The sequence below is a fragment of the Perissodus microlepis genome, chromosome 11, assembly GCF_051167445.1.
Source record: "Perissodus microlepis isolate ML-2025 ecotype Zambia chromosome 11, ASM5116744v1, whole genome shotgun sequence".
Lineage (NCBI taxonomy): Eukaryota > Metazoa > Chordata > Actinopteri > Cichliformes > Cichlidae > Perissodus > Perissodus microlepis.
Window position 1 is genome coordinate 24,811,622 of NC_140471.1, and position 27,590 is coordinate 24,839,211.

Consider the following 27,590-nt stretch of genomic DNA (forward strand, 5'->3'; position numbering starts at 1 on the left):
CTAACCATGGTAACTTTGTATGGATTCAAAGTAAATGTTACAAGTTTATACCACACTAGAAATTAAATGTTAGCGAGAAAGTTGATATTTATTAAATCAGTTTCTTTTTTTTAGTGTCCACAACATATTTACTCTCTTCTGCCATGTTTTTATTCATGGCTGTGCCAACTTCTGACTCGAGTTGGCGTTCTTGTGGGTCACTCGCCACTTTAATGTTTTATGGGGTTTATGTGCAGGCATGAAATAGCAACTTTTTTTTACACTATTGCTTTGATATCTGGGATCATTCTGGGAACTCATCAGCTAGTCTGCCTATGTAGTCTCAGGGAATGATTGCCATTCCCGCTGTGAGGATAGCGGATAGTTTGAGACTTCCTTTTTATATGTGGTGGTCATTTTTTTCCTAATGCTGTATCCCATAGTGTAGTGGCTTACGGTGACCTAATAAGTGAAAGGTCCTTGGTTTCATCTTGGGAGGAGAGAAAAATCCCTTGGGAGTTGTATCAGGAGAGTCATCTGGTTTAAAAATCTGCCAAATCAAGGATGCGCAGCTACCTGCTGTGATGACCCCATGTGAATAAGGAAGCAGCAGAAAGTGGCTTTTAATGGAACGTTAAAGAACGTTAAAGAATCCCCAAATGATAGTTGATGGCTTTAAGATTGCTTTGCGGCAATCTTTTGTCCTCTACGCTTACTCAGACATGATTGGTAAACAATAAAAGCCAGAATGCTTCAGATTGTGTATGTTCATATTCTTTATCGAAACGATTGTGTGAGCTGTAGAGAAGCTAGAGTGGAAATTTTCCTTACATTTCAACAGATTTTAAACCAGTTCAGTTATTTTTGTCTTTGTTTAGTGGGAATTCAGATGATAATTATGATCAGTAATACTTCCAGGTCTGTCCATAAGTGAAACTGTTTTTTTCCCTTTATTTTTTATGTATATGAACCTAGTTGGTGTATTGTAGATAGAAAACTGTAACAGGAAACACACACACGATAGACAATATAAATGTAAACATGGATACTGAAATTCAATATGTCAAAGGAATGTGAATTATACACTAAATACACAGTTATAGTGAAGACATCTGTTGGGGTTTGAAGTAGTGAAACCAGCAGTATGCTTGATTGTACTGCAGAAATAGTGTTTGCTTGAGCCATTCCTGAGCATAGAACTCTTTGAGTTAATCGTCAGATAATTTCATGAATACTTAATGTAATAGACAAATGTGTGAAGCTGTTTCTCCCACACTAATGTCCTCCTCCAAACAGGATTAAAATGCAGACTGGCGTTTGTTCATCGAAGCCGACCACCAGTCTGTTAGTATTGTTCTGATTCCAGGGGTACACTACAGTTGTCTTGAAAATCATTAAAGCCGTTAAAAATGACTATCTAAACAAGTGAATAATAGCAGCAGGCATCCCGTGGGCTGCCCTGTTGTAGTCCTTGGAGGATTTCCCTCAAAAATAAATCAGATTATAATGAAGCAGATTGTGCTGCAACAATACAACGAGTGGTTAAACTGAAACGGTAATGCGTCCTCTGAGTTCTTGGTTGCATTTAAATTTCCACGCTTTTCCCCCTGACTGCAGCCCCTTCAGTATGCTAACGCAGCGCTGCCTTCAAAACAAAGCAGAAGAAAAGGTCTATGTCTGCTTATTCACTGTTTATCTCCTTTTTTGTTTTGTTCCCTTTCAGTGTGTCAGATTCTACCCAAAGGCGTTGTCTCTGTGATAGGTCCCGCCTCCAGCCCCGCCTCTGGCTCTACTGTCAGTCACATATGTGGGGAGAAGGAGGTGAGCGTGGAAGATAAACATGTCTCATAGCTTTTCCCGTCCTGTTTGCTACCATTGCTGCTCATGTAGGTCTGATGAATGTTGACTTGCTTGTTCTGTTTCTTCTGATATAATTAAGCTTCACCCACTACTTCGTGCTGTTTTCTTACTTCTTTTTATTAAATGCATTTTTTGGCGTAGGTCCCTCCGTTTTCTGCCCTTCCCACCTTTCTCATCTCCGTTCTCAGCCTCTAGCTGCTCTAATGAATCATCCTTAATCACCACAGATCTGCGTTTTCTTGCCTTTCTTATTAGTTTCCTCTCCTCTCATCAGATTCCTCATGTAAAAATTGGACCCGAGGAAACTCCTCGCCTGCCGTACCTGCGCTTTGCGTCTGTTACTCTGTACCCTAGCAACGAGGACCTGAGCCTGGCCATTGGAGCCATCTTGCGCTCATTCAGCTACCCCTCAGCCAGCCTGGTCTGTGCCAAGGCTGAGTGTAAGTACATGCTGCGTGTTGTATAGTTAAACAGTTTATTATGTGTGACTGCGTGGCTGTGTTTGTATTTAGGTGGGTGTAAATGCATCGGCTGTGTCACTGCGTGCCCGATTACCTCACGTACTGTATGTGTATGTTTGTGTGTATGTGCAAATTGCTCTGTGGGAGTGTTGGCAGATTCACTGTTACACTGTTTGGGCGGATATGACTGTTTGGCGCTGCTGGACATTCATTTTTGACAGTCTGGTCATGAAGTTCTGTCTGTTGTCAGAGTTCAGAACATGGCTCATGCTGCAGCCCTCCCAATTATTACTCATGCTCTTGCACACTGTCTCTTATCCACCTCAGAGGGTTGTTAGGCCAAACCAGTGTAATAAATATTCTTGTTTAAAATGCTTTCCAGTATTGGAGGAACTTAGGGGACATTTGATTTAACTTTGCCCGGCACTCAGAGAGCTTTAACATCACAGGGGATTCAGGGCTTAGCCACTCGCCCTATTTATTTTCATTTTGAAAGAGTGTGTTATTGATTTATAATGCACTCCCCAAACCAGAGCCTAAGGAATTAAAGCGCTTGGCAGGATGATGACTAGTATTAATAATAGTATTGTAGTATTCAAACACTTTGTGATACAAACACTTTTTTTTAAATAGTAGAGGTGTAATGGTTAAAAAAAAATAACAAAAGAAACCCCCGCGGTCTCTTGCTTTTCTGTTTTCCCTTTTTCTGATAACCTTCCCGTTGCTGTAGACATAAAAAGTTAAGTGCAGCAGCTCAGTGCAAGAATGTAAACGCAGACAAAACAGAAGGATTATGTGACAGAGACACCTCAGGAGGAATAAGTGACAGCTGTGGCAGAGAAGAGGAGGAATCGCTTCATCATTATAGTAAACTGAAGGGAGAGTATGGCATGTTAGCCAAGCTTTGTGTTGTTTTCTTGTTGGTATAAACAGCATGTTTGTAAATATATGATGAGTAATAGTGGTTGAGAAAAGGCTCACATGTCCTGTTCTTATGTTGTTTGTGCCAGTTAGCCGTGTGGAGGTTCTGTGGCAGTCTGGTAAAAGCCTAAATGTTTAAAGATCATAAGAACATAAACTCAGTCTAATACTCAGATTAGGTTTTGTTAATATATACCTCATACATACATGATAAAATGTCCTCCTCCTGGATATGAGCTGTATACTATAAACTTAGCAGGCACTTTATTAACTACACCTGTTAAACGATTGTTAATGTAATTATCTATTCAGCCAATCACATGGGAGCACCTCAGTGCATTTAGACATGTAAAGATGGTCAAGATGTCCTGCTGAAGATCAAACCGAGCATCAGAATCTACTTGAGTCTTCTTACACAGTCATCTCCAGCGTTTACAGAGAATGATCTGAAAAAAGAGAAAATATCCAGTGAATAGCAGTTCTGGGCGAAGATGCCTGTTGATGTCAGAGGAAGGTGTGCAGAAGAGCATCTCTGAAAGACATGAAACATTGAAGCTCCAGCAGCAGAAGACCACATTGGATGTCACTCTTATCAGGTAAGAACAGGAAACTTTGCATGGGCTCACCAAAACTGGAAAACAGAAGAATGGACAAACTGGTTTCTTCAGCATGACTGCACTCAAATGGCCTTCACAGTCATCAGACTTCAGTCCGATAGAGCACCTACTGGCATGTAGTGGAACGGGAGATTCACATCATGGATGTGCAGCTGACAAATCAGCAGCAACTGTGTGATGTTATGATGTTAATATGGATAAAAATCTCTGAGAAATGTTTCCAGCACCTTGTTGAATCTGTGCCATGAAGAATGAAGGCAGCTCTGAAGGCAAACGGGAGCCCAACTTGATACAATTCAATGAGCTCTTTGTCCAGTTTCTAATCTCATTTATTACAGCACAATGATCAGGTTATAAATTATGGTCTTCATTAGAGTCACAAAGGAGGGTGATTCAGAAAATGCTTTGGGGCGGGCTTACATTGTGAGTGACAAGTCACTACTGCACGAGAGATCCACGCCCTGCTTGTCGTGTCTGCTTCCAAAACACCAAGATGGTGACGGCAGAAATACTCGAGACTTCACTGACAGGGTGGTTGTCATCACTGTGTCTTTGTCCTTCTTTTATACGCAGTCTATGGATATGATGCAAAAATGTGGCTCAGAGATCAGTGTATAAATTGAATCATTCCACCCCTATTAAATACACGACAGAATACGCCTACGCTCTCTGCAAATCCTAATTTTTCCACCAAACTTTTTGTCCACTTCTCTGCAAAAACGAGTTGGTATAATTTGTTTTGCAGCTTTTGACTCCTCACACCAGCCACGCGGAACTGTCCAAGAACAGAAGGGCACTTACATAAAGAATTAGTGGGACCACTGAAGTCTGAACACATCCCTCGGCAGTGTTAAAAGGGTAGTTTTGACAAACAAAAAGCTCTGACATTATGAAAAATTGATTCAATCACTGAGATGCTTTCATTATCTTTCCAGCAGTTTGCCAGCGGTCCCCTGGTTTCCTGAAAGTAAGCTGAATTCCTTGTGGACTTGTCATTTCATTGAACCAAGAGAGCTTTGAAATGGCATCAGACACCTTTTTCAGTTTTGATCATCTGTTGACTGGGTAGATAAGAGCCTTGTCTTTTACCGGGCTTTTTCTCTCATAATAATTAGAGGCGGCAGATCGCCTGATAGTTACCGTGTGGGTCAAAATGCACAGCTTTTACTGGTGGAGGAACTGAAGAGTGCATTTTTGTGTAATATATTTGGCTTGAAGGTGATCTTTACAAGGTTATCGCACTCACAGACTCTGACCCACTTGGCTGCGCTATCTATCGCCGTGGAGCTGGTTGCCATGGCTGCCGAATAGGTGCTAACTGCCACTCAACAGGCTTGTTCCACACTCTGAACAACTGTGTGGGTGTGTATGTGACACTGTTTGTGTGTGTTTGATGTCATTTTTCTGAGTGTTTGGTTCACTTTGTCTGTACATGTGCGGCAGCGCAGGACTGTGGGTGTGTGTGTGTGTGTTAACTGTGTGTCTGCACACAGGCAGTGGGTTTTGGGTTACTTGTATGAATGTCAGCGTGTGCTTTTGTGTGCGGCGGCTCTGCTGTGGCGCTGCAGAGGTTAAACATCAGACAATGTTTACCGCTCAGCCCACTTGTTTTATTCATCATGTTTACACCAGTGTAAAGTGAATTCTGTCTTTTATTTTTTATTTATTTTTTTGGCAGCAAAGTAATAATGCGCAAAGTCACACATTTTGCTTACACCCACCATAGATGTAGATCCTAATTAAGGCGTGTATTTAGAATCGGGTCAGTTTTGCAACAGCGTCCTAATGGCTTTAATCTAATTGATCCGTCTTTTAGCCAGATATTCTGTTAAATGAGTCAGAGATTTTTGGGTCATTTCCGATGAATCCTTCTCTCGCTGTGCCTGGGTCAGTACTTGCCATCTGAGCCTAATTCCATTATGCAGTTTTCATGAGATGGATGAGGTTAAGGACAGCGAGAGGGAGAGACTGAGCACAAGGAGCAGGAGGAGACGGTGGCAGTGTTGGAGCAAGATGGATAAAGACAGAGAGAAGTAACTAGAGCACAGGGCTAAGACAGGAGAGATAGAGAGGTTAGAGCTTCTCTGCGCGAGAGAATATGTGAACGAGGGAAAGTGAGAGAGGGGAGTAGAGGAAGCTGTAAAGTGCATTGATTTTTTTTTTCTTCTTCCCCCTCCTTCCTCAAACTAATTAAAGTTTTGGCCTGGTTCAGTGATTACCCCACTGCTTACAGAGGCTTTCTCCTGCTGAAGGGCTCTGTGTGCTACCTCTTCCCTCCTCTGCTCCTTTCTCTTCCCTTCCCTTTGTCCCACAGATGCCTGCCCCACCATTTATTTACATAGCTAGGGGTTCTTTACTATGGAATTACAATTAGGAGGCATCAGAGCTGACTTTCTAGTAAAGGCTTATTCCACCCATGTTGTCAAGTGAGTCTTGACATTGGTTGGACTCATATTCAAGAGGAATTTGCTTGAAGTGTTTTAAGTACTTTATTCCAGTCTTTCAGCTTCTCTTTCTGCCCATCTTCTTTTATTTTTTTCGCCATAGGTTTTCATGATTATTGCATGTCCAGTTTTGCTATTGGAGTGTAAGATTTTCCGTTTTTCGAGCACATGCTGTTGTACTCAAAGTGCATAGTGTACATTACGCAGAGATCCGAAAAGCATTAACTGAAGGATGAGACAACGCAGGCAAAGTGCATTACAAAGCACTCAAAGAGCACATAACTCTGCTGAGGCTGCACGACCTTCTGAATTTATTATTCTATTAATAAAATGTTCGGAAATTTGTCATGTTGATTGGTTGATGGTGTCCATCAATTTTGGAGGATACCTAAAACCTGTCTGGGAATATTAGGGCTTTGAACAAAAATAAATTTCTATTGAGGCAGACTCACAAGAACCAAGTTGTGTGTGTGTGTGTGTGTGTGTGTGTGTGTGTGTGTGTATGAGTTATGTTATGTCCTCCTGCTGCAGAAACATAGACTGCTCAAATGGCTTTAGGTTTTGCATCCTTTCGATATAGATTTATATACAGATAACTGCATTTCTTTTCTGGTTGCAGTAGTATGATGCATTTAAATGCATCAATCCATTTATGGTCTTTATCAATATTTATCAGTTTTGTTAAAATATTATTGAGGAAAAACATACAGTACTGTGCAGAAGTCTTGAGTCACCCCTCATTACTTAATGTTGCTAGGAAAATGGGAAATAGGTGCAGAGATTTGCTCAAACATATGTATTCATATGTTGCTCATATACATCCTCCTGAGAACCAGCCTATTCATTTATGTCCTCTTTGGGTTGTATCTTTTGACCTATTTGAGCTACCCTACCCCTAAGTCACCTAAAAGTTCAATGGGAAGGTTTGTTTTCCCTCTGTTCTCAGGAGTATATGCATATGTATGTTGCACATATATCTTTGCAAGTACATGATAACGTAAAGTCTATGAGGCAAAATTGAGTTTGTGCAATTCTAGAGAGCTTAAAGTTAATATTTAGTGTGACCACTTTCAAGCTTATGATTTCTTTCAGTAGTCTTCAGGAATAATTCTCCAGGCTTCTTGGAGGACATGCAAAGTTCTTCTTTGGATGTTGGCTACCTTTTATTCTTCTCTCTTCCAAGCTGATCTCACACTGCTTCAGTAATGTTGAGGTGTGGGCTCTGGGGAGGCCAGTCCATGACTGATAGCGTGCCATTGTGTGTTTTTCTGTCTGTGTATGGGTAAAAATTCAAATTTGGATTAATCACTCCACAAGACCTGTTATCACTGATATTCAGTCCAGTTCCTGAGTAATTTGGTGTACCTCAGCCTTGTTTAACTTTCTTAATTATGGCTTCTTGACAGCCCCCCGTCCACTGAGGGCATTTCTGACGAAGCTTCAGTGAACAGTGGATGGATCAGCTTCATCTCTCAGGTCTTGGTTTAGATCTTTGATGGATTTTTTTTAAAAAAAATTTCTTAACAATATGACTCTCTGGTACTGTTCATCAGCTTGAGATAGTTTTTTAGTCCTCCACTTCCTTTATCTTTCTTGAAGACACACTGCACACCATGCTGACATTAAGAATCAACTTGTTGGTACAAAAATACAATTTTATGCCTGTCAAACTATGTTATCTTTGCCATGTTTCATAGGTTTACCTGACAAATGGGAACGGTTTTCTGTGCTGTTGTGTCAGGCTGCCAACAAAGTGCCTAAAGATACAATTTAAGATTAGTTTTTGCTAATCCCAAAAAGTTGAGTCTGTTAATCTGGACATGAGTTAGAAGTCTTTTGAATGGTTTGAATGGTTCATAGGTGTGTGTTAAGTAACAAAAAACATTCACGTGAAAGCTCCCAGATACAAGGACTGGACTGAAAACGAGTGACAAAGCAGCCAATGTCCAAAGAAAAACTTCAAAGGACTTTCAGGAGAACTATTGAAGAAAGCCATGTTAGCAGATTACAAGATGGTCTATCTCCTTGGAAGCAAAGCATAAAGAAACAAGGGCTGATTCAAGATTTTTTTTCACATTACCGTAAATATAAAATCTAACTACATGTAGTGAAGATAGAGGTGAAAAATAACACAAATCCCCATAACTTGCTAAAATCCATATCTGCATCTTTTATGCATGTCCGGATTGATGGAATAACCTCTGCATAACAATTGTCCCGAACATCCCTGGGTGTAAACAGATGTACCCTGAGCTGACAGATTCATCTGGAGTCATAGATTTATTGGAAAATAAATGCAACCTTTGAGTCACAGTTGAGGTGTCACGAGAGCACGGTGGCACTTATCAGCGTCGAAAACAAATCACTTGTTTTCCGCATAATTCTTCTCCATATTTCTGTAAAATGCCGTATGTCAAGTAGGTTGTTAACTAAGAGGGAAACAAACAAACAAGGCAGAGCTGATAACAAAAATCTTTTTTGTCGGAATTACAATAGATAAAAAAATAAGTCCTAGTGAGAGATATGGTTAATGGGAACACGCGGCAGACTTCATATTAAATGATATTCCATTTCCTGGGGATTTAGACAAACCATCAATCATGCTTCGCAACAAGACACTAACATATGACCATTCCAGGATAAATCAGATTTTCAAATGTCCTGCATTGGTTACGTTTTGAAAAACACGAGTCGTATCTACTGATACAGACACTGATGCGCGCCTCGTCCCTGTTTTTGTTCTCCCTCAGGCCTGCTGAGATTGGAGGAACTGGTTCGCCGCTTTCTCATCTCCCGGGAGACCCTGTCAGTCAGGATGCTGGATGACAACCTGGACCCTACGCCGCTGCTGAAGGAGATCCGTGACGACAAAGTGGCCACGATCATCATTGACGCCAACGCTTCCGTCTCCTATCTCATCCTCAAGAAGGTGAGTTCTCAAACGTCAATACGTTCCCCAGAGCCACCTACACATTTTCAGGAGTCGAAGCTACTCTTGCATACAGTGCAAGCAGTATGTCTCAAGGGGGTTCGCGTATATCTCTCTTTTATGTACCCACATGAAGGGCATGCGGAGCTCACCATCTGTAAAATAATAAAACAACTCGCTCGGAGCTCCACAGGCTACACATTTGTTGTTGTTACTGAATTAACATCTATTTTTACCTTCTCTGCCCTCCAGAGCTGCATAGGGAACAATATTTATGCGTGTCTGCCAGCAACGATCACTTACATTCTTATGAAAGTATTTGACAAAAGAACATCTTTTGCTGGGATGTGGTGCAGATGTTACCCGAGCTTGTTCTGATTCATGGTACGGCTTGTAATGCCGATAGCCAGCACAGTGAGTCATGGCTTGAATGCGTATGGGATGTTTTTACTGGGCACATTTGAGCCGCTGTCCGCCCTCAGCGAAATGTCCTAGTGTTAGCCTGATGATGTAAAACTGTGATTAACGTATGCTCTCTCCACCCCCTCCCCACTTTTCTCCCTCACACCCTCTCCCCTTTTGTACCCCGACTGCTTCCTTTCCTCTCTGCCTGTCCAGTAGCTCTCCTCCTTTGCCCCCTCTTTGCCTTTATCAATCCGTCCATATCCTCCATTATTCTACCATTCTCCACTTTTTTGATCTTATTTCCTCTCTTTTTGTCTCGCAGGCGTCAGAGCTTGGGATGACATCAGCATTTTATAAGTACATCCTCACTACAATGGTAAGAGTACGCAAATTGTTCCCCTTCCCCTCTTCTGTCCTCTCTTCCTTCATTTTTCCTCCTTCCTCTCTCCTGCTTTTCCTCCTCTTTTTGTCCCTTTATGAGCCAGCAAAGGTGTTAACAGGAAGAAAGTACTCAATAGGTGGAAGTACAGAGAGGTGAGGGAAAAAAAGAGAGAGGCGATAAAGATGGGAAGAAGAAAGAAGAGCGAGACATTTGAAAAACGAATTACTGTATGAAGATGTGGATGTGCAGAGGAGGATGGTGGGGAGGAAAAAAGAAAATAAAGTGGGGGTCTGGGGTGGAGGTGATGAAAGATGTGATGTGCCCTTTTTCTTCTGCCACCCGCCACCTTCCCGAAGCTTGCGGTGTTTTCATCCTTCTCCTTGATATGCTCCCCTCCTTTTCAAGCGTTTGAATAAATGTACCATTTTATGTTGCGCGTCTGATTTTTATTTTTTCACTTTCCTCTCTCTGCCCTCTGTGCGGGATGTGGTCCTGTGCTTTTAGATGTACTTGTATGCATATTACTTTGAAAAAAAAAGAAAGAAAACTCTGTTCCATTAACCTCTATTTTCCTTGTATCTCAGTCTCCGCCTTTCTTCTAGCTCTCCATCAGAGATTAGATGGTGTCACTCCCCATAGCCTCTTTTTTTCTTTACCACCCTCTTCTATTGCACAGTATTTTTCTTCTGTGCTAAGATTTGATAGCCTGTCAACATCACCCTGTCACACACCTCAATTTTCTATTTTTCCTGCAAACACCCTCCCCACTCCTCCTCGTCCTCTTCCTCTGTAGGACTTCCCCCTGCTGAGACTGGATGACATAGTCGATGAGCAGTCCAACATTGTCGGCTTCTCCATGTTTAACACCACCCATCCCTTCTATTTGGAGTTCATCAGGAGCCTCAATCTGTCTTGGAGGGAGGGCTGTGACCTAACGTACCCCGGCCCTGCGGTCAGTATCTCGAGCCCATGAGTACTCATGCGTGCACGCTATTAAAGCTAATTTTTAATGCTTTGTTTATATGCCACACAACATTAAGCTACTTTATTCCTCACACTGATTCATGGAGCACTTAAACAACTCCAGCTAGTCTTTTGCTTGTATTTAATGGGTATTGATGTATCCATCTTTGTTTCCTCCCCATTGGTTTACTCGAACCTCTACATCTTTTCCCTCCTCTTCTTATTTTCCTGCCTTCTCCCCCCCCATTCCTTGTTAATCTTTCAATCCTCTCTGCACCTCTAATTCCCGTTAACTCTTTTTTTCTCTTTCTCTCCTCTTGTTTCTATCCATCTCACTTTTCCCCCGCCTCCCCTCTCCACCTTCCACAGCTTTCTTCAGCGTTGATGTTTGACGCTGTGCACGTGGTAGTGGGGGCAGTGAGGGAACTGAACCGCAGTCAGGAAATTGGAGTGAAGCCACTCAGCTGCACCTCACCTCAGATCTGGCAACACGGGACCAGTCTTATGAACTATCTGCGCATGGTAAATCTCCATATTTACTATATGTCCAAAGCAGGAAACAAGATGTAACATTTGATATCAGACATCAGTTTAATCTTCTTTTTACATTCACACTTTTCTTAACATCCTTGAGTAAACTGTGACTCCTATTTATTAACGCTAGTAAGATTAGTGTTGCTGCAATTAGCATTTATTTTTAGAGCAGGTTAAACTTGAGAAAACACAGAAAATACTGTTTTAAAATTGCTATTCTACAAAGCCTCAGGTGACATCTTCAATTAGAGCTTGAAACAGTTACAGCACTTGGAGTACTGAGTCGATGGAAATAAACCTACCATAATTTTTATAGTCAGTTAATTATTGGAAAGACTAAATATGAGCTGTTTCCAGCCATAAAAAAATGAGGATTTTCCTTATGTGAAATTAAACTGACTCTTAATGTTTGGGAATGTTGGTTAGCAAAAACGAAATATCATTTTGTGACCATCTGCCGCTCCCATCAGCGCGTTAATGATCCACCCCACTCGCTGCTCACGATGTGGATTTTGATCTCAGACACACACCTGTCACATTTCGTGCCTGTAACTAGGTTACAGTGTTGGACAAATTATTCAAAACCTCCTTTATGATGTTTTCTGTGATTGTGTCTTTGTACACCGCCACAGTGGATTTTAATTCAAACAATTAAAATGTGATTGAAGTATAGACTTTAAGCTTTAATTCACAGGGCTTAACACAAATGTCACATTAATTGTTTAGGAATTACAGACACTGTCATACACAGTTCCCCTTGTTCAGAGGCTTAAAAATAATTGGATCAAATAACACAATTTCAAATTTGAGGATTGCTTTTAATACATGGCTGAAAATCCTTTGACTCCCAGATATCTGGAACCCATGGACATCACCAAATGCTGTGTTTCCTCTCCCGGGATGCTCTGCCATGGTTTATCTGGAGCCACCTACACTTGCTGCTTGTTTGTGGGGCTCCCTGCACTTGGTTTTACCTTCAGTGACTGAAACACTGCTCTGATGACCTGTGATCACGAGATTTGGAGACTTGGCTACTCACAGATATCCCATTTCTTTGCCTTGGAAACTCTTGGGATGCTTTTGCAGTTTGCTTCGGGTCATTATCCATTTGCGCAGTGAAGGACCGTTCAATCAGTTTTGCAGCATTAGGCTGAATCTGAGCAGAGAGTGTAGCCCTGTACACTTCAGAATTCATCCTGCTACTTCTATCTGCAGTAACATTATCGATAAACACCAATAATGTGGTTCCCATGGCAGCCATGCATGCTCATGTCGTATGCTTCAGATGATGAGCTGTTTCTCTCTTCAATACTGATGAAACAAGTTCTTCATGTTTCATCAGTCTGTAGAATGGTTTTCAAACCAAACTCTTTCAGATGTTTTCTCTCTAATCTTGCCTTGTTGTTCTTAAGTGTAACCAGTAGTTTGCAGCTTGTTGTAAACCCTCACAAAGGTCTCTCTTGATTCTGTCTTTGATAATGACACGGCTATTTCCTCAAGAGTGTTCTTGATTGGTTTGATGTTGTGAAGTTGCTTTTCTTAACCAAGGAAAAAATATGCTCATCTACTTTATCTGTCTTTCAGGCCTATTATTAATAATGATAATAGTAATAAAAACAATAATGACAATAATAGCTATTTTATAGCACTTTTTACCGTTGCAAAGTGTTTCACAGTTTGAATAAAAAACATGAATTAAAGATAAATATGAATGTTGTAGCATACAGACACGTAGTCAAACACTCGGTCTTGCATTCATTAATACAAACACACTTCCATACACAAATTAGATGTAAATTATGGCCAAAGAAAGATGCTTTTTCAGATCACCTCTCTGACTTGCATTGGCATCTTGTTGGACCTCGGATAAAAAAACGGATAAAAACTACAATCAACCTCCACTTTCATCTGCTTAACTTGTCAAAGGAACACGGCTCATCTGGCAATGAAAACTGCTCGTCAAGCATCCAGTTACCTTTGGACCTCTGAAAATGTTAATGTAATACTTATTTAAACTCCTTGAATAAAAGCTGAAAGTCTGCACTTTAGTCACGTATTGAATGTTTGATTTAAAAGCCTCTGTGTTTGTGTAAAGACCCACAATTACAAAATTCTCCAAAAACTTGCTACAAAAACTTGGTACTTTGTAGCAAGTAAAAAACTGAATGAAAAATCAAATAAATAGACTTATTCAATCTCCAAACATAGGTGTAGTATAAAGACACGCCACAGTAGTTTCTATACCGTCAAGATCACATTTTACCATAAAGACACACAAAAGAAACAGACAGATAAAAATGATGACTTCTCCTCTTCATAGTGATTAAAAGCAGAGAAAAGCAAAGATCCTAACACTTGAGAAAGGATTATATTAGCAGCATGTGTTCAGAAAAGACTCATAATTATTCATGACTCGTCATTTTGTTTAGTTTTCTTTTAACTGAAATATTGATAAATGAGAAGAGTACAGCTGAAATGTGTATCATCCTCATCTCATGTTGCATGTAACCTCTGTGTTTTGTTGTTCTTTGTCATCTCCCATCTCTGGTCGTCTGTTTCTCTCATCGACGACCTGTTGTCAAGGCAGCTCGAGTCTCATCTCTCACTGCCCCCGCCCCACCGGCCCGACATCTGTCTTTGTTAGTCAACATCATGGTGTGCTCCATCTTCAGCGCTGCGCCATTCATCATAGTTCTCGCTTACTGTGCCAGCACCTGGCTTTTGAAGAGAGGGAGCTGAGCTGTGAGCTGCAGGTCTGAGTCTTATTAGAGAGCTCTTGACCCTCTCTGCTGCTCTGCCTGAGCCTCTCGTCAGTCAGTTTCTCCTAGTTGATCCAAAACTGATCATCCTTGTCTAGTCCAGCCTCAGATGCTTTCTCTGCCTGTCTTAGTCTTTTTCCCTCTCTTTCCTCCTGATCACTGGTGATACTATCTGTCTAACCATGACCGCTAGTGAGAAGAAGTATGTTTGCTTTATGCAGAATGCTGGCTTAGTTTATTTCTCCACATCTTTTCATGTTTTCTGTGTTCTCCACTCTCTGTTTTTCTTACCTTTCCTTCTCTCCTTCATGCTTCTGTCATACTTCCTCACCTCACTCTCTGTCTACCTGCTAGGTGGAGTACGATGGTTTGACAGGGCGAGTGGAGTTTAACAGCAAAGGTCAGAGGACCAACTACACCCTGCGGATCCTGGAGAAACACAGAGGAGGCCACAAAGAGGTCAGAAGTCACCTGCTATCATGCAGCAGCCAGGTCACATTGCCCTCAGGTTCTGGGTTAGTTACAGGTCACTTGTCTCATTTCAGAAAGCCTGCAGCGGCGTTTAACACCGAGGTCAGCCTCATCACAAACTCCACTGATAGCAACCATATCTTTACTCTGTGATATACGTTTTATCTGACAGCATTTTACTTTCTACCTGCTTTCAGATGCGGCTCATGTTTGAACAGTGGTTTCAGTTTGAATTAAATCTACATTTCACTGATTACAAATGTGGATTGTTAAAGCACGGGAGCTATTTTCCTAAAGAGTTGCTCGATTATTTGTTTTCTGATCTAAAAATATAAAACCTCTGTGTCACAAACGACACATTTATTTTCTTTTTATGGTTACAAACAATAGCTTGACATTGGTTTGTAAAAATCTGTGTTTGATATTTGCCTTAAGCTCAGTGCACAGCAGACAGGTGTGCAGCTCTGCTCTGGTGTTTGTTTTTGTCTCGTATAGAACTGGATTTGCTTTAGGCTTAGTTTTAATCTGTATTTGATTTGGAGTCTGTCCTTAATTGAACTCTGAGCTGGATTGTAGCTTGCAATAAGCTACACTAATGTGATCAATGATGGTTCCTTGAAAATCTTGTGCTCATCTTTTTTCACAGAAATGGATCAGAGGTGTAGGTGTAGTCTAACAATCAGTTAGGATTGAGTACATTAAAGGCTGGGCCATGAATCAATATCATCTCCCATTCCCTTTCAACAGAAATGTACCTTCACAGTACGGCCATGTTGGACAGAAGTAGAACCGAAGTTAGCAATTTTAATGAGCAAAGTTTTCACAGTGAAATGCAAATAAAGCACAGCTCATGTGGGGAACTCGGGGGACACTCAATTAAAACAATTAAAACAAAACGCACACTCTTAACAGAAGTGTCAAAACTTACCTAACTTGTCTTGTTAAAATGAAGAAAAAATAAATTCTGTGCTCCCTTTCCTACTCTAAACAAACCAAGAGTACAGAATAGTTTTTCTAAACAAAGTGTAGCCTTAACTGTGGTAGAAGGAATATCAATGAGCAGAGAAAACAGGTTCACCATTGGCACGGTCTCCAGGGTGCAGCAACAGATTACAAAACTTCAAAGAGACTAGAATTCACTGACAAGCAGCGTGCACCAAACTACAACCGTCCTCTCGAACAGAGACACGCTCAAAGGGGCGGCACGGTGGCTCTAAATCACAGGAACAAGTGAAGGCACCATTTAGCAGCACACTCTAATCAGCATTTAAAGCCAGAATATGGGAACAAACTAATTAACGCTAAAAGTGAAAACATATATTTAATGTGCCCCTGCTTTAACTTTTTTTGACTGGCAGTGTGTAGATATAGTTATTGGAAAGCAAGCACTGAGTATTGTGTATGATACACAGCAATGTGTAGCAGGAAAAACACTGTGTTTACTTGACAATGAATATAATTGAGCAATAGTGTTTTTTTTTAATTGCTGAATTTGTAAGAATAATAAAAATAACTTTTTAAAGTCTCATGCTTCCAGTTTGATCTCTTGAACTAGTCAAGCACAGGCCACAGCAGATTAGTTTAGGCTAGTTGGACAATGTGCGCTACCAAACTGTTGGCAGGCCCAGCAGCAAATGAGGTGTTCAGGAGCATTTTGGTACATTATTGTGACAATGCAGTCCACATGAGTAAGCTAGAAGGAAAGGTGAGGGCAGGTGGAAATCAAAGTGCATTCCACCTGCATTTACTAAATGAAGTATACACACCACTGCAGCCTCCGACTGAGGGGGAATTACGCTGCAGTTCATTGGCTGGAGGAAACACTTCTTTTTCACCTCCTCTTAATGTCTTCCTGGGCTCTGCACTTGGCCAGCTGTTTTCCATGTTAACACAAAATGCCACCTGCTACATATACTTAGAGGTAGACTTTTACTTAGTTGAGTGTTAACTCGAGGTAATGAACATTTTAACTCTGCTCCTCCCCCCTCTCTGCACAGCGGCACCCACACTCCAGGCAGGCAGCGGTGGTTCACAGATAAAAAAACTCCTCTTAAATGTCAGGGCAGGATAAAGAGTGTCACAGGAAAGCTGTGATTCTGTCTGTGGAGTCATTACCTCTTCTTTGACCTATTGAAAGATGTACAGTAATATCTCCTGAAGAAATGCCTCTGCGAGCTGCTTTTCCACCCAGCGCATTGGTTAGGTCATAATCACACACTTATGTACCTAAGTGACTTTACAGTCTCCATAAAATGGAAATATGGGAACAGTATTTATGCAATTTAAAAAAGGTGTGCGTAAGGGGAAAAAAAATTACAGTGGAACTTCTGATCATGAATGCCTTTCATTACCGCCTTTGCCATCTTGTCCCAGCTCATTGCTCTGCTTATAAACAGGAGCTTTTTTCCCCACAGTGGTGCATAGTACTGCGAGTACATATACGGCTCCGTGGGGAACAATTAACTCGCTATGCATATGCAGAATCTAACAGTGCGGAGCCCAAGTCCCAAAACATGAAACGTGCAAAAGGTGTTTTTAACAATAAAACAGCTGCTGTATATTATTTATCTAACAATAACAGCTTATTTTTTGTCACGCTTCTTCTTCATGTTAGATCGGTATCTGGTACTCAAACAACACCCTGGCAATGAACTCCACCAGTCTGGATATTAATGTCTCAGAGACGCTGGCAAACAAGACCCTCATTGTCACCACCATACTGGTAAGGTCACGGCTGCTCTCTGACGCTCCACATTAGTGAGATCAGAGTTGTTTTTTTGTTGCTTCGCAGGCTGTGCCGGAGCTCGTGCTGTGTTGTGGTCTGTTTCTGATAATTTTGCTGTCGCCGCTGTAACTGTCATAGAAACTGACAGATCACCGAGGGAGATGTGTAACTAAAAACCAGACTGCTACAGTCCTGGTCTACTGATTATGTCCAAACCCAATAAGCTGTCTCCTTGTAGGGTTTGGACATATGATTGATATCTACAGGTTGGTGTAGAGATGTGAAAGAAACACCCAGAAAGATAGATTCAGATTCACTGAATCCTAAAATACTGTTAACATCCTGTGATAGCACACTGTGTTAGCTAATTAGCCTTTTCTAAATCAGTCTGTTGATTGTTGATGATGCGTAACTGTTGAAGCCAAATTTCATAACATCGAACATCACGCCGTTTATGGGGGAAATTAAAAATAAACATGGAAAACATCTGAAGCAGCTTGAGCTTTAGGACAAAACAAGAAAGAACAAAAAAAAGAAAGGAAAGGGAAAGAAAACATCTTGTTTCTGTTTCTTGGGTTGTGTCAGATATGAAGATGTTTAGCAGTAAAGAAAAAGCCATTTTGCTGTATTCTCCCAAGATGTAGACAAATTCACTGTTGTTTGTGTGTTAGAGGGTTTGGGCTGGTTTAGACACATGATGCAAGCTTTATGAAACAATTGTTGTTGTTTTTTTTTTTTAATGTCAATATATTTGGCGCACTGCTCAGATCTGCAAGAACACCGCCTGCCTTCCCTTGATACCCTGGTTTATCTGCGTCGATCCATTTCGTGGCTAGACAGTGGTTACTGAATGTTTTTTCTACCCTTACCTACGTCTGTAGCTATCTTCCACAATCCAATTTATGTCTTTTAAACCAATTTAGTATTGGACTTCCATAACTGTAGGGGACTCACAAGAGGGAGATAAAAATGGTCTAAATTGATTCTGCTCAAGCTGAGATATCTTGACTTTTAGCACTGGGCAAGCTCCAAGAACAACAACTCTAAAATTCCCAAGATGCATCTGTGTATTGTTCTTTTGTGCCATGTCTCTAAAAAAAAGCTTTCTAGCCTTTTCAGTTAGGAAAAACTAACTAATGCACCTTTTGATAAGTAAAATGATTACGATGTTAAATGTCTTCTCTTTTAAGTGCCTTTAATTTGAAATGACTGCCAGAGTTATCTTTGAAGACACAAATTCAGGCTTTTACAAAATTGTCTGTGATTCCCTAATAGAAAAGTGCTGGCATTCCCATATCGCTGGAAAAATGGTTATTTGGCTTGTTGCGAAGAACACAATACCATACGTGACTGTGGAGTAAATATAAAGCCAGTTAGCGCAGAATAGCGTAGCGCAAACACTGCAAAGTATTGAGGTTTCTCACATGACATCATGGACACATTACGCCACCATACTGGATGTGAGAAAACTACTGGTTGCTAGGGAAACCTGTATTACCAGACTGGTTGCCTGTACTGTAGTTCCTGTAGGTTTCTGGCTTTTGCTGGATGAAATTGGTTGCAAAGAAGATGGTGCACCAAAAACTTTCTAGCAATTACTTTGTTTCTTAACAGGTTGCCATGGATGCCTGTAGCTTTTCACATACTTGCTAGTACTGTACTCACCAAGCGGTAGTACAACTTGATAAAGCATGACACAAACCAGAAATAGAGAAGGCTTGCCTTCAAAGTAAAAAGTTTTGCCTCAGCACTGCAGTTAGCGTGTTCAAAGGGCACAACTTTTACTCCATTTCCAGCTTGCATCCACTTTTCAGTTTCACTACAGCTTGGAGAGTAGCTGTACTGTGTTTGTAGGACGTCCATCACTTCCATGCGAACTACAACTCCAGCAGAATGCAAGTTGTTTTTTTCCCCCAGAGCTGGGTTTGGTGATTTGGCAACTTCCAGCAACCACTTGAAAATGAGATGGGATGAGATGATGAGATAGCCTTTATTTGTCAGTTGCAGTTGCCCACAACCGAGATGACAGACCTTGCCGACTGTACATACAATACACAAACATCACATTGGGGAGACAGGTCAGGCTAGGTAGCGAGGAAAAAAAACATCGAAATGTGTAACACAAAAGGATAATACAGGAATGCACAGATATCAACACACCATAACACAATAAAACACAGACAAGCAACATGGGAGAGTATTCTAGTGTGTACAGCTGATCTGGGACCGCTGCAATCTCCGATTGCGCCTCCAGCTGATCCGGTGTCCACATCGGATGGGAGGTAAGCATGGGAGGAGGCGTTGGATTCGGGGGAGGGAGGGTGATAGTGAGGGCGTATCAGTGTACATGTTTCGTGCGTGTGCGTGTGCATGTGCGTGTGTGTATCTCGTGTTCAGCTGAGAGAAAGTGTCACCACGCCCGGTTAAGCGAAGGTCAACAGTGTCCAGTGGACCCAGGTGGCCTTGAAGGAGGTACAAAGAGTTCTGACAACAATCCTGTTATCATGGGAAGAATTTGTTGTTCCAGTCAGCTTCAACCTTGGCAGGCCTTCAGCTGGCGCCAGGGGGGCTGCATGAGTGGAGATGGTGAATGTTTGGGTTTAGTGCGAACAACTGCATCCAATTTTTACAGTTGGTCTAATGTCCGTTACTGGTCACCAATTATCTCAATTCCCGTTGTTCTTCTCCAAGATCTTATCCATATTGCGTTCAAAACTCAGTCTGAGTACTCACACCCCTGCCAATCGTCTATCATGTCGGCCAGCCTTATGGGATTTTGAACAGCTGTAGCCGCTTCCTGTTCTTTGATAAGCAAGACCAAGCAGGTCCAAGCCAGCTCCAATCAGCCCGAACTCTGTTATTGTGGTTCCAAATTGGTAGATGTCGTTCATTGTCCTCCATCGAGAGTGTCGCCAGACACACGACGCAACCGACCATCGAGTATCCGGCAGCAAACGTCTCCGCAGGACAATCGGGCTCTCCCAAGCCCAGCAGGGTGTCAATTCCGTTACGGGACCAGTTGATCAAATCCATAATTCCTTAGGTTTTAGAGAACAAGACTGAGAAACTCTTTGAGGGTTAGAGTTAGACGAGACTAGACAAACACATAGAAGCAGCAGCAGGGAAGATAAGAGAGGGAGAGGGGGAAAGATGCGTCCGCCTCCTCCGAGAGCCAAAGAGAGTCAGGGAATACTCATTTTCCCTCATCTGGTGGTTGCCATATGGTCTAGGCCCAAGTGACTGTGGGCTTACTCACTTGATCCTTCATTGTCACCATGATTGTCACACCAAAATAGCAGATAAGTTAACATTATGTTGTCAGCGGTCATCTGTCTACATAAACCTCAATATAACATAAGTGAACTTTGAATGAGTTGTAGGTGGAACTCATTATGAGTTTCATCTTGTTTCCGGCCTTTTTCTTAGCTGTCTATAATTTTAGTGAACTCAGCTCTGATCCAGGCAGATCAGCTGATCTCAGTGCTGGCCCTCTTTGGCTCTACGGTTCACCTGACACCCTCCTACACATCCAATTGGCTATTTCATTCAGGGCACGCCATTGAAGCTACTATAGCCTGCAGACCAATCCTCAGCAAATCCACTCTTTCTACTACCAATTAAGCATATTAGGTGATGTGCATCTCTGTAATGAGAAGGGGTGTGGTCTAATGACATCAACACCCTATATCAGGTGTGCATAATTATTAGGCAACGTCCTTTCCTTTGGCAAAATGGGTCAAAAGAAGGACTTGACAGGCTCAGAAAAGTCAAAAATAGTGAGATATCTTGCAGAGGGATGCAGCAGTCTCAAAATTGCAAAGCTTCTGAAGCGTGATCATCGAACAATCAAGCGTTTCATTCAAAATAGTCAACAGGGTCGCAAGAAGCGTGTGGAAAAACCAAGGCGCAAAATAACTGCCCATGAACTGAGAAAAGTCAAGCATGCAGCTGCCAAGATGCCACTTGCCACCAGTTTGGCCATATTTCAGAGCTGCAACATCACTGGAGTGCCCAAAAGCACAAGGTGTGCAATACTCAGAGACATGGCCAAGGTAAGAAAGGCTGAAAGACGACCACCACTGAACAAGACACACAAGCTGAAACGTCAAGACTGGGCCAAGAAATATCTCAAGACTGATTTTTCTAAGGTTTTATGGACTGATGAAATGAGAGTGAGTCTTGATGGGCCAGATGGATGGGCCCGTGGCTGGATTGGTAAAGGGCAGAGAGCTCCAGTCCGACTCAGACGCCAGCAAGGTGGAGGTGGAGTACTGGTTTGGGCTGGTATCATCAAAGATGAGCTTGTGGGGCCTTTTCGGGTTGAGGATGGAGTCAAGCTCAACTCCCAGTCCTACTGCCAGTTTCTGGAAGACACCTTCTTCAAGCAGTGGTACAGGAAGAAGTCTGCATCCTTCAAGAAAAACATGATTTTCATGCAGGACAATGCTCCATCACACGCGTCCAAGTACTCCACAGCGTGGCTGGCAAGAAAGGGTATAAAAGAAGAAAAACTAATGACATGGCCTCCTTGTTCACCTGATCTGAACCCCATTGAGAACCTGTGGTCCATCATCAAATGTGAGATTTACAAGGAGGGAAAACAGTACACCTCTCTGAACAGTGTCTGGGAGGCTGTGGTTGCTGCTGCACGCAATGTTGATGGTGAACAGATCAAAACACTGACAGAATCCATGGATGGCAGGCTTTTGAGTGTCCTTGCAAAGAAAGGTGGCTATATTGGTCGCTGATTTGTTTTTGAATGTCAGAAATGTATATTTGTGAATGTGGAGATGTTATATTGGTTTCACTGGTAAAAATAATTGAAATGGGTATATATTTGTTTTTTGTTAAGTTGCCTAATAATTATGCACAGTAATAGTCACCTGCACACACAGATATCCCCCTAAAATAGCTAAAACTAAAAACAAACTAAAACCTACTTCCAAAAACATTCAGCTTTGATATTAATGAGTTTTTTGGGTTCATTGAGAACATGGTTGTTGTTCAATAATAAAATTATTCCTCAAAAATACAACTTGCCTAATAATTCTGCACTCTCTGTAATCAGCGCTGTATCTTTCTTCTTTGATGCCTGCTTTGTTTTGTGCTGAGGTTCTTGCTGCTGCTCTGCGGGCCTCTGACGTTCCACATATGTGTATGAAGGATGGTGATATCCCACAACAGAGCCATGTCATCAAACATAAATTCCTGCAGATAGAAATATAAATCTCCCTTTGGCTGTAGTGATCCTGACTTAACACTCTAACTTTCTTCTTTTTTTGTGTGTCTTCATGCCAGAAAGCAAATAAGCATATTCCCCCAAACTTTCAAGCCATTGCTTTAATCTAGCAAATAATCTCTGATCAAGCAGATATTTATAGTTTTGGACTGAGACCTCGTCATGTGTCCCTCATGTTCAGGAGAACCCATATGTGATGCGTAAAGACAACTACCAAGACTTCCAGGGAAATGACCAGTATGAGGGCTTCTGTGTTGACATGCTGAGGGAACTGGCAGACATCTTGAAATTCTCCTTCAAGATCAAGCTGGTGGATGATGGCCTGTATGGGGCCCCAGAGCCCAACGGCTCTTGGACTGGCATGGTTGGAGAGCTAATCAACAGGGTGAGTTCTCTCACTCCCTCTCCAAGTGTTACACACACACAAACACAGACACATGCACATGCACACTCCAGAAACACAGAAACATGCACTAATATTCTAAGCAGTCTCCCTACAAAAGGAGGCGTATAATGAACACACAACTATGTATGCACACACTGCCACACCAGACACACACACTCACACTTGCTCTGTAGCCCCAAACCACAACTCTGCTGTAACTTCCCATGTTTCAAATTGCCCTCAGAGGGGAGTAAGACTCTTATCTAGGACAAAAGCTGACTTGATAATTCCCCAAAAGAGAGTGGTAACATTGCCTAAAAATCGTCTGCACCATCGTTCCTCTCTGTAACACCCCCCCTCCCCATTTCTTCCTGTCCAGGCCTAGTGTGCCTCTGATAGACACTCTGGTTGAGGCAGGCTAATGAGAGCCCCTCTCTGCTTAATTACCATACGGTATACTTCAATTACCAGGCTGTGGTCCCCGTGTGGGGCATGCCACACTGGTGCTCCCCCAGCTCTCCACGCTTCCTCTCTCCCTGCCCTCCCCACTGCCTGATCACTCAGCTCTAATTAGCGGTCCATGTTCATCAATTAGCTTTTAATGGAAGAGATGGAGAGGAGGCAGCGCAGCCAGAGACCTGCAAGGTTTTATACAGGTGGAAAGACCAGTCACCCAGTGCTTACTCGCAATTAGCCTCATTTTTATGGTGGGTAATGGGTGTGAGGCAGAGAGCACTTCTGTATGTTTCTGCAAATGTATTTTCAAGTGCATAGTCAAACTTTTAATTTTTCATCATTCAAATAAACATTTTGAACAAGAAGAGTGCTACATTAGTCTGTCTATTTTGCACTCCTACCTGAGCATTTGTTGTTGTGTTTTTTCTTGCCTCTCATTCACTTTCTCTCTCTCTCGCTCTCTTTCCACCAATCTATCTTCACAAATGTTCCAGAAAGCAGACCTGGCCGTGGCAGGTTTCACCATCACATCAGAAAGAGAGAAAGTTATCGACTTTTCTAAGCCGTTCATGACCCTGGGGATCAGCATCTTGTACAGAGTTCAACTGGTGAGGGTGTTATCGAGGCCTGTGCACACACTGGCTGATACTCGCTACAGATCTTGTGCTGGATTTTATTTCTTTTACCTTCACTTCTTTATTGCCAACTGGGTCATACAGAGAACGACAACTTGCACTTGTTAAAATGAGGCTTAAGGAATCTTATCTTCGAAGCTGATGATTGTATGTCTGCAGTATCCTGCAGGCTGCATCCACTAAGTCCACACTGAAATTTATAGGTATAATTCATATTGCTCAATAAGTCAGTGTGCTGTAACTGGGCAACAGCTTTACATTGCTAATGAGGCTTTGGATCTAAGCCAAGTATGCTTCAGCACCAGGCATTGTGAAACAGAGTGTTTATGGATTGTAGCATTAGTGTATCAAAGCACTGCAGACTTTAGTATCAAAGTGTAGTGAAGGACACTGCCCTCCTGTGGTGCAAAGGGGACTCTCCCTGACAACTGAGACATTGAGACCTTGTTTTCTAACAGATTGTAGCTTCCTGTATGTCCATTAGTCACCATCTGTCTCTGCTTCTACAGCTTTCTACTTCTCTTTCTTCTCTTCTATGCACCAGGGTCGGAAGCCCGGTTATTTCTCCTTCCTCGATCCCTTCTCTCCAGCCGTCTGGCTCTTCATGTTGCTCGCCTACCTGGCTGTCAGCTGTGTGCTGTTCCTGGCTGCAAGGTCAGTGCATTACATCACACACTGTACTGATTGTCTGCAGTTCACATCAGAGTTCCATCATTTTTTATCTTGTTGAACACAAGTCACCTGTCACATATTGAAATTTCTTACCTTATGCAACCTACCGCAGACAGTTTTGACAAAGGTCGAATGACTGATTGGAGATGACTTGAGTGATGTGACAGAGGTACATTACTGTGTTGCAGCTTGTCCTCGAGGTCGCCTTACTTTACCTTTATTTTTCGCATCAGGTTAAGCCCCTACGAGTGGTACAATCCTCACCCATGTCTTCGAGAGCGCAGAGACATGCTGGAAAACCAGTACACTCTGGGAAACAGCTTGTGGTTCCCTGTTGGAGGCTTCATGCAGCAGGGATCAGAAATAATGCCCAGAGCCTTATCCACCAGATGTGTTAGTGGAGTGTGGTAAGTTATAGTATGATTACAATGCATTTGTTTGTGTTTGTCAACCAGTATAAAGTCCACGCCTACTCAGAAATATGTCTTGCATTCATTGTCTCTTCACTCGTAAGTTTGTCCTTCACTGTTTAGAAAGGTGTTTATACTGAGTTGACATTAGTAGGCTGATTACGGATTCCTCCGCTGAAGGGAAAAGTTTCTACAATATAAATTTAAGACGCGGCTGGATGTGGAAGTGAGTGAGGAAGAAGGAGTCAGCTACTTTATTGATTTTCTCTTTTTATAACACAGGCACAGATTATTATTCAAAGCAGCATTCAAAGAGTATTTTTCTTGAGGGGATCTTTGCCTTTTTTATCAGACTTTTGAGAAATTGTGTAAAAGGTACTGTATGATGTTCTAATACATTTTACATGTTGCCAAATGCATGCAATCAATTATATTTGAACAGGATTTGGTTGCGCATAGGTCAGGTTTGTGTGGAGAGCAAAACAGGATTTACCTTTCCCATCATTCGATCTAGAAACCATTAGCAATCATAGCTATGATGATGATTTAGCTTTTTAAAACGTATCTGATTTATAAAACACTGACAAGCACCAAAACCTAGAACACTGGCTGCACCAGAAGGCTGCATAAAAATGGGTTGTTACCCACAGAGACTAAGCGAGCAGAATAGCTGATGCTTGCATGGGTTTTTGCTAAACACAAACCCCCACCACAAATAGTAACTACTGAACAGTAGAAGCAGTGAAGATAATAGGAAAATAATAAAATATTAGTAAAGTTCAATATTTAAATCATTTAAAGTTAATTTGTATATCACCAAATCTCTACAACAGACATCTCAAGGGGTTTTATACTGTAAGTTAAAATCCATACAGTATTTTGGAGAAGATCACAGTAATCAAATGACTCCCTGTGAGCATGAACTTTGTGATATTGGGAAGGGAACCTTTAGCAGAGTTGGGCTCTGGAAGGCTGCCGCGATGGCTCAGGGTTGAGGGGAAAGAGAACACAGGGAGACAGGAAAAAACACAGACTAGGAGAGATTGGAAACAAAAATGTGAAATGCTGAATACACACAGGAAGTGAAAAGAAATGGAAAATGGAGAAGAAATACTCAGTGTATCACAGAAAGTCCTGCAGCAGTCTGATGGATCAGGGCGCCCTGATCCAGCCTTAACTATAACCTTTAGCCAAAAGGCAAATTTTAAGTCTAATCTTCAAAGTAGAGAGGGTGTCTGTCTCCTGAATCCAAACTGGGAACTGGTCCCAAAGAGGAGAGGTCTGAAAGCTGAAGGGTTTGCCTCCCATTCTACTTTTAAAAACCAGGAACCACAAGAAAGCCAGCTGTCTGAGAGCGAAGTGCTCTGTTACAATATGAAATTATGTGGTCTTTAAGATATAATGGGGCCTTTTATGATGGGGGATTTTAAATTAAATTCTGAATTAAATAGGGAGCCAATGAACAGAAGGTGGTATTGGAGAATTATAAACTTTTTTCGGATCCCTCTTAGTGCTCATGCTGAAGGGGTTTGCATTAACTGGGGATTTTTAGAGAACTTCTTGAGAAACATGACAATAATGAATTTATAAGTACATGAATAATAATTTTAGAGATGAACAGATAAGACCTACATGTTTGTTTAATATGTGCACTGAAGGAAAGAAATGGTCAAAAATGAGTATTACTGGAAGCCAAGATAATGCCATCCTGAGTATCTGGTTAGACATGTTTCTAATATTTTTGGGGCTAAGTACAATTTAGATGCAGGAATTAGGAGATCATTCATGCCTTTGTGTCTTTAAGACATGCCTATAGTTTAACTACTTGATTTGTATTATCTGACTTCATCTAAATAGCAATGCAAATGTATGCTATATCTTCTAATAGCAATGCCTAAGAGAAACATGCTAATAGAATCGGTCCTAGCACATAACCCTGCAGAACTCCATATTTAACCTTGTGCGTGAAGAAGATTAGCCTGAGTTACTGGAGTTGATTCTAACCACTGCACCACAGTACCTAAAATAGCAAAGGTGGGCTCAGATCTCTGTAATAAAAGTTTGTGGTCAACAGTATAAAATGCTGCACTGACGAGCACAGAGATGAGTCCACTGTCAGAGGCTATAAGAAGATCATTTGTAACTTTCACTAATGGTGTTTCTGTGCTGTGATGAATTCTGAATCTTGACTGAAACTCTTCAAATAAACCACTCCTCTGCAGATGATCAGTTAACTGTTTTACAACTACTCTTTCAAGGATTTTGGAAAGAGGAACGTTGAAGATTGGTCTATAATTATCTAAGACAGGTGGATCAAGTGGTGGCTTTTAAGTAGAGGTTTAA

At 41.7% G+C, this 27,590-nt stretch overlaps 1 protein-coding gene across 4 annotated transcripts in view; it reads left to right on the forward strand.

Moving 5' to 3' along the window:
- grik5 (glutamate receptor, ionotropic, kainate 5) overlaps nucleotides 1-27,590 on the forward strand; it is a 96,854-nt gene that overhangs the window by 51,552 nt on the left and 17,712 nt on the right. For all 4 annotated transcript variants that reach the window (XM_084943530.1, XM_084943531.1, XM_084943532.1 and 1 more), the window contains exons 4-15: nucleotides 1,703-1,800; nucleotides 2,114-2,279; nucleotides 9,033-9,211; nucleotides 9,939-9,992; nucleotides 10,792-10,950; nucleotides 11,331-11,483; nucleotides 14,609-14,713; nucleotides 17,340-17,447; nucleotides 22,871-23,074; nucleotides 24,025-24,138; nucleotides 24,710-24,819; nucleotides 25,071-25,244. In XM_084943530.1, coding sequence (XP_084799656.1) covers nucleotides 1,703-1,800; nucleotides 2,114-2,279; nucleotides 9,033-9,211; nucleotides 9,939-9,992; nucleotides 10,792-10,950; nucleotides 11,331-11,483; nucleotides 14,609-14,713; nucleotides 17,340-17,447; nucleotides 22,871-23,074; nucleotides 24,025-24,138; nucleotides 24,710-24,819; nucleotides 25,071-25,244 — 1,624 coding nt within the window. The remainder of the gene's footprint in view (nucleotides 1-1,702; nucleotides 1,801-2,113; nucleotides 2,280-9,032; nucleotides 9,212-9,938; nucleotides 9,993-10,791; nucleotides 10,951-11,330; nucleotides 11,484-14,608; nucleotides 14,714-17,339; nucleotides 17,448-22,870; nucleotides 23,075-24,024; nucleotides 24,139-24,709; nucleotides 24,820-25,070; nucleotides 25,245-27,590) is intronic.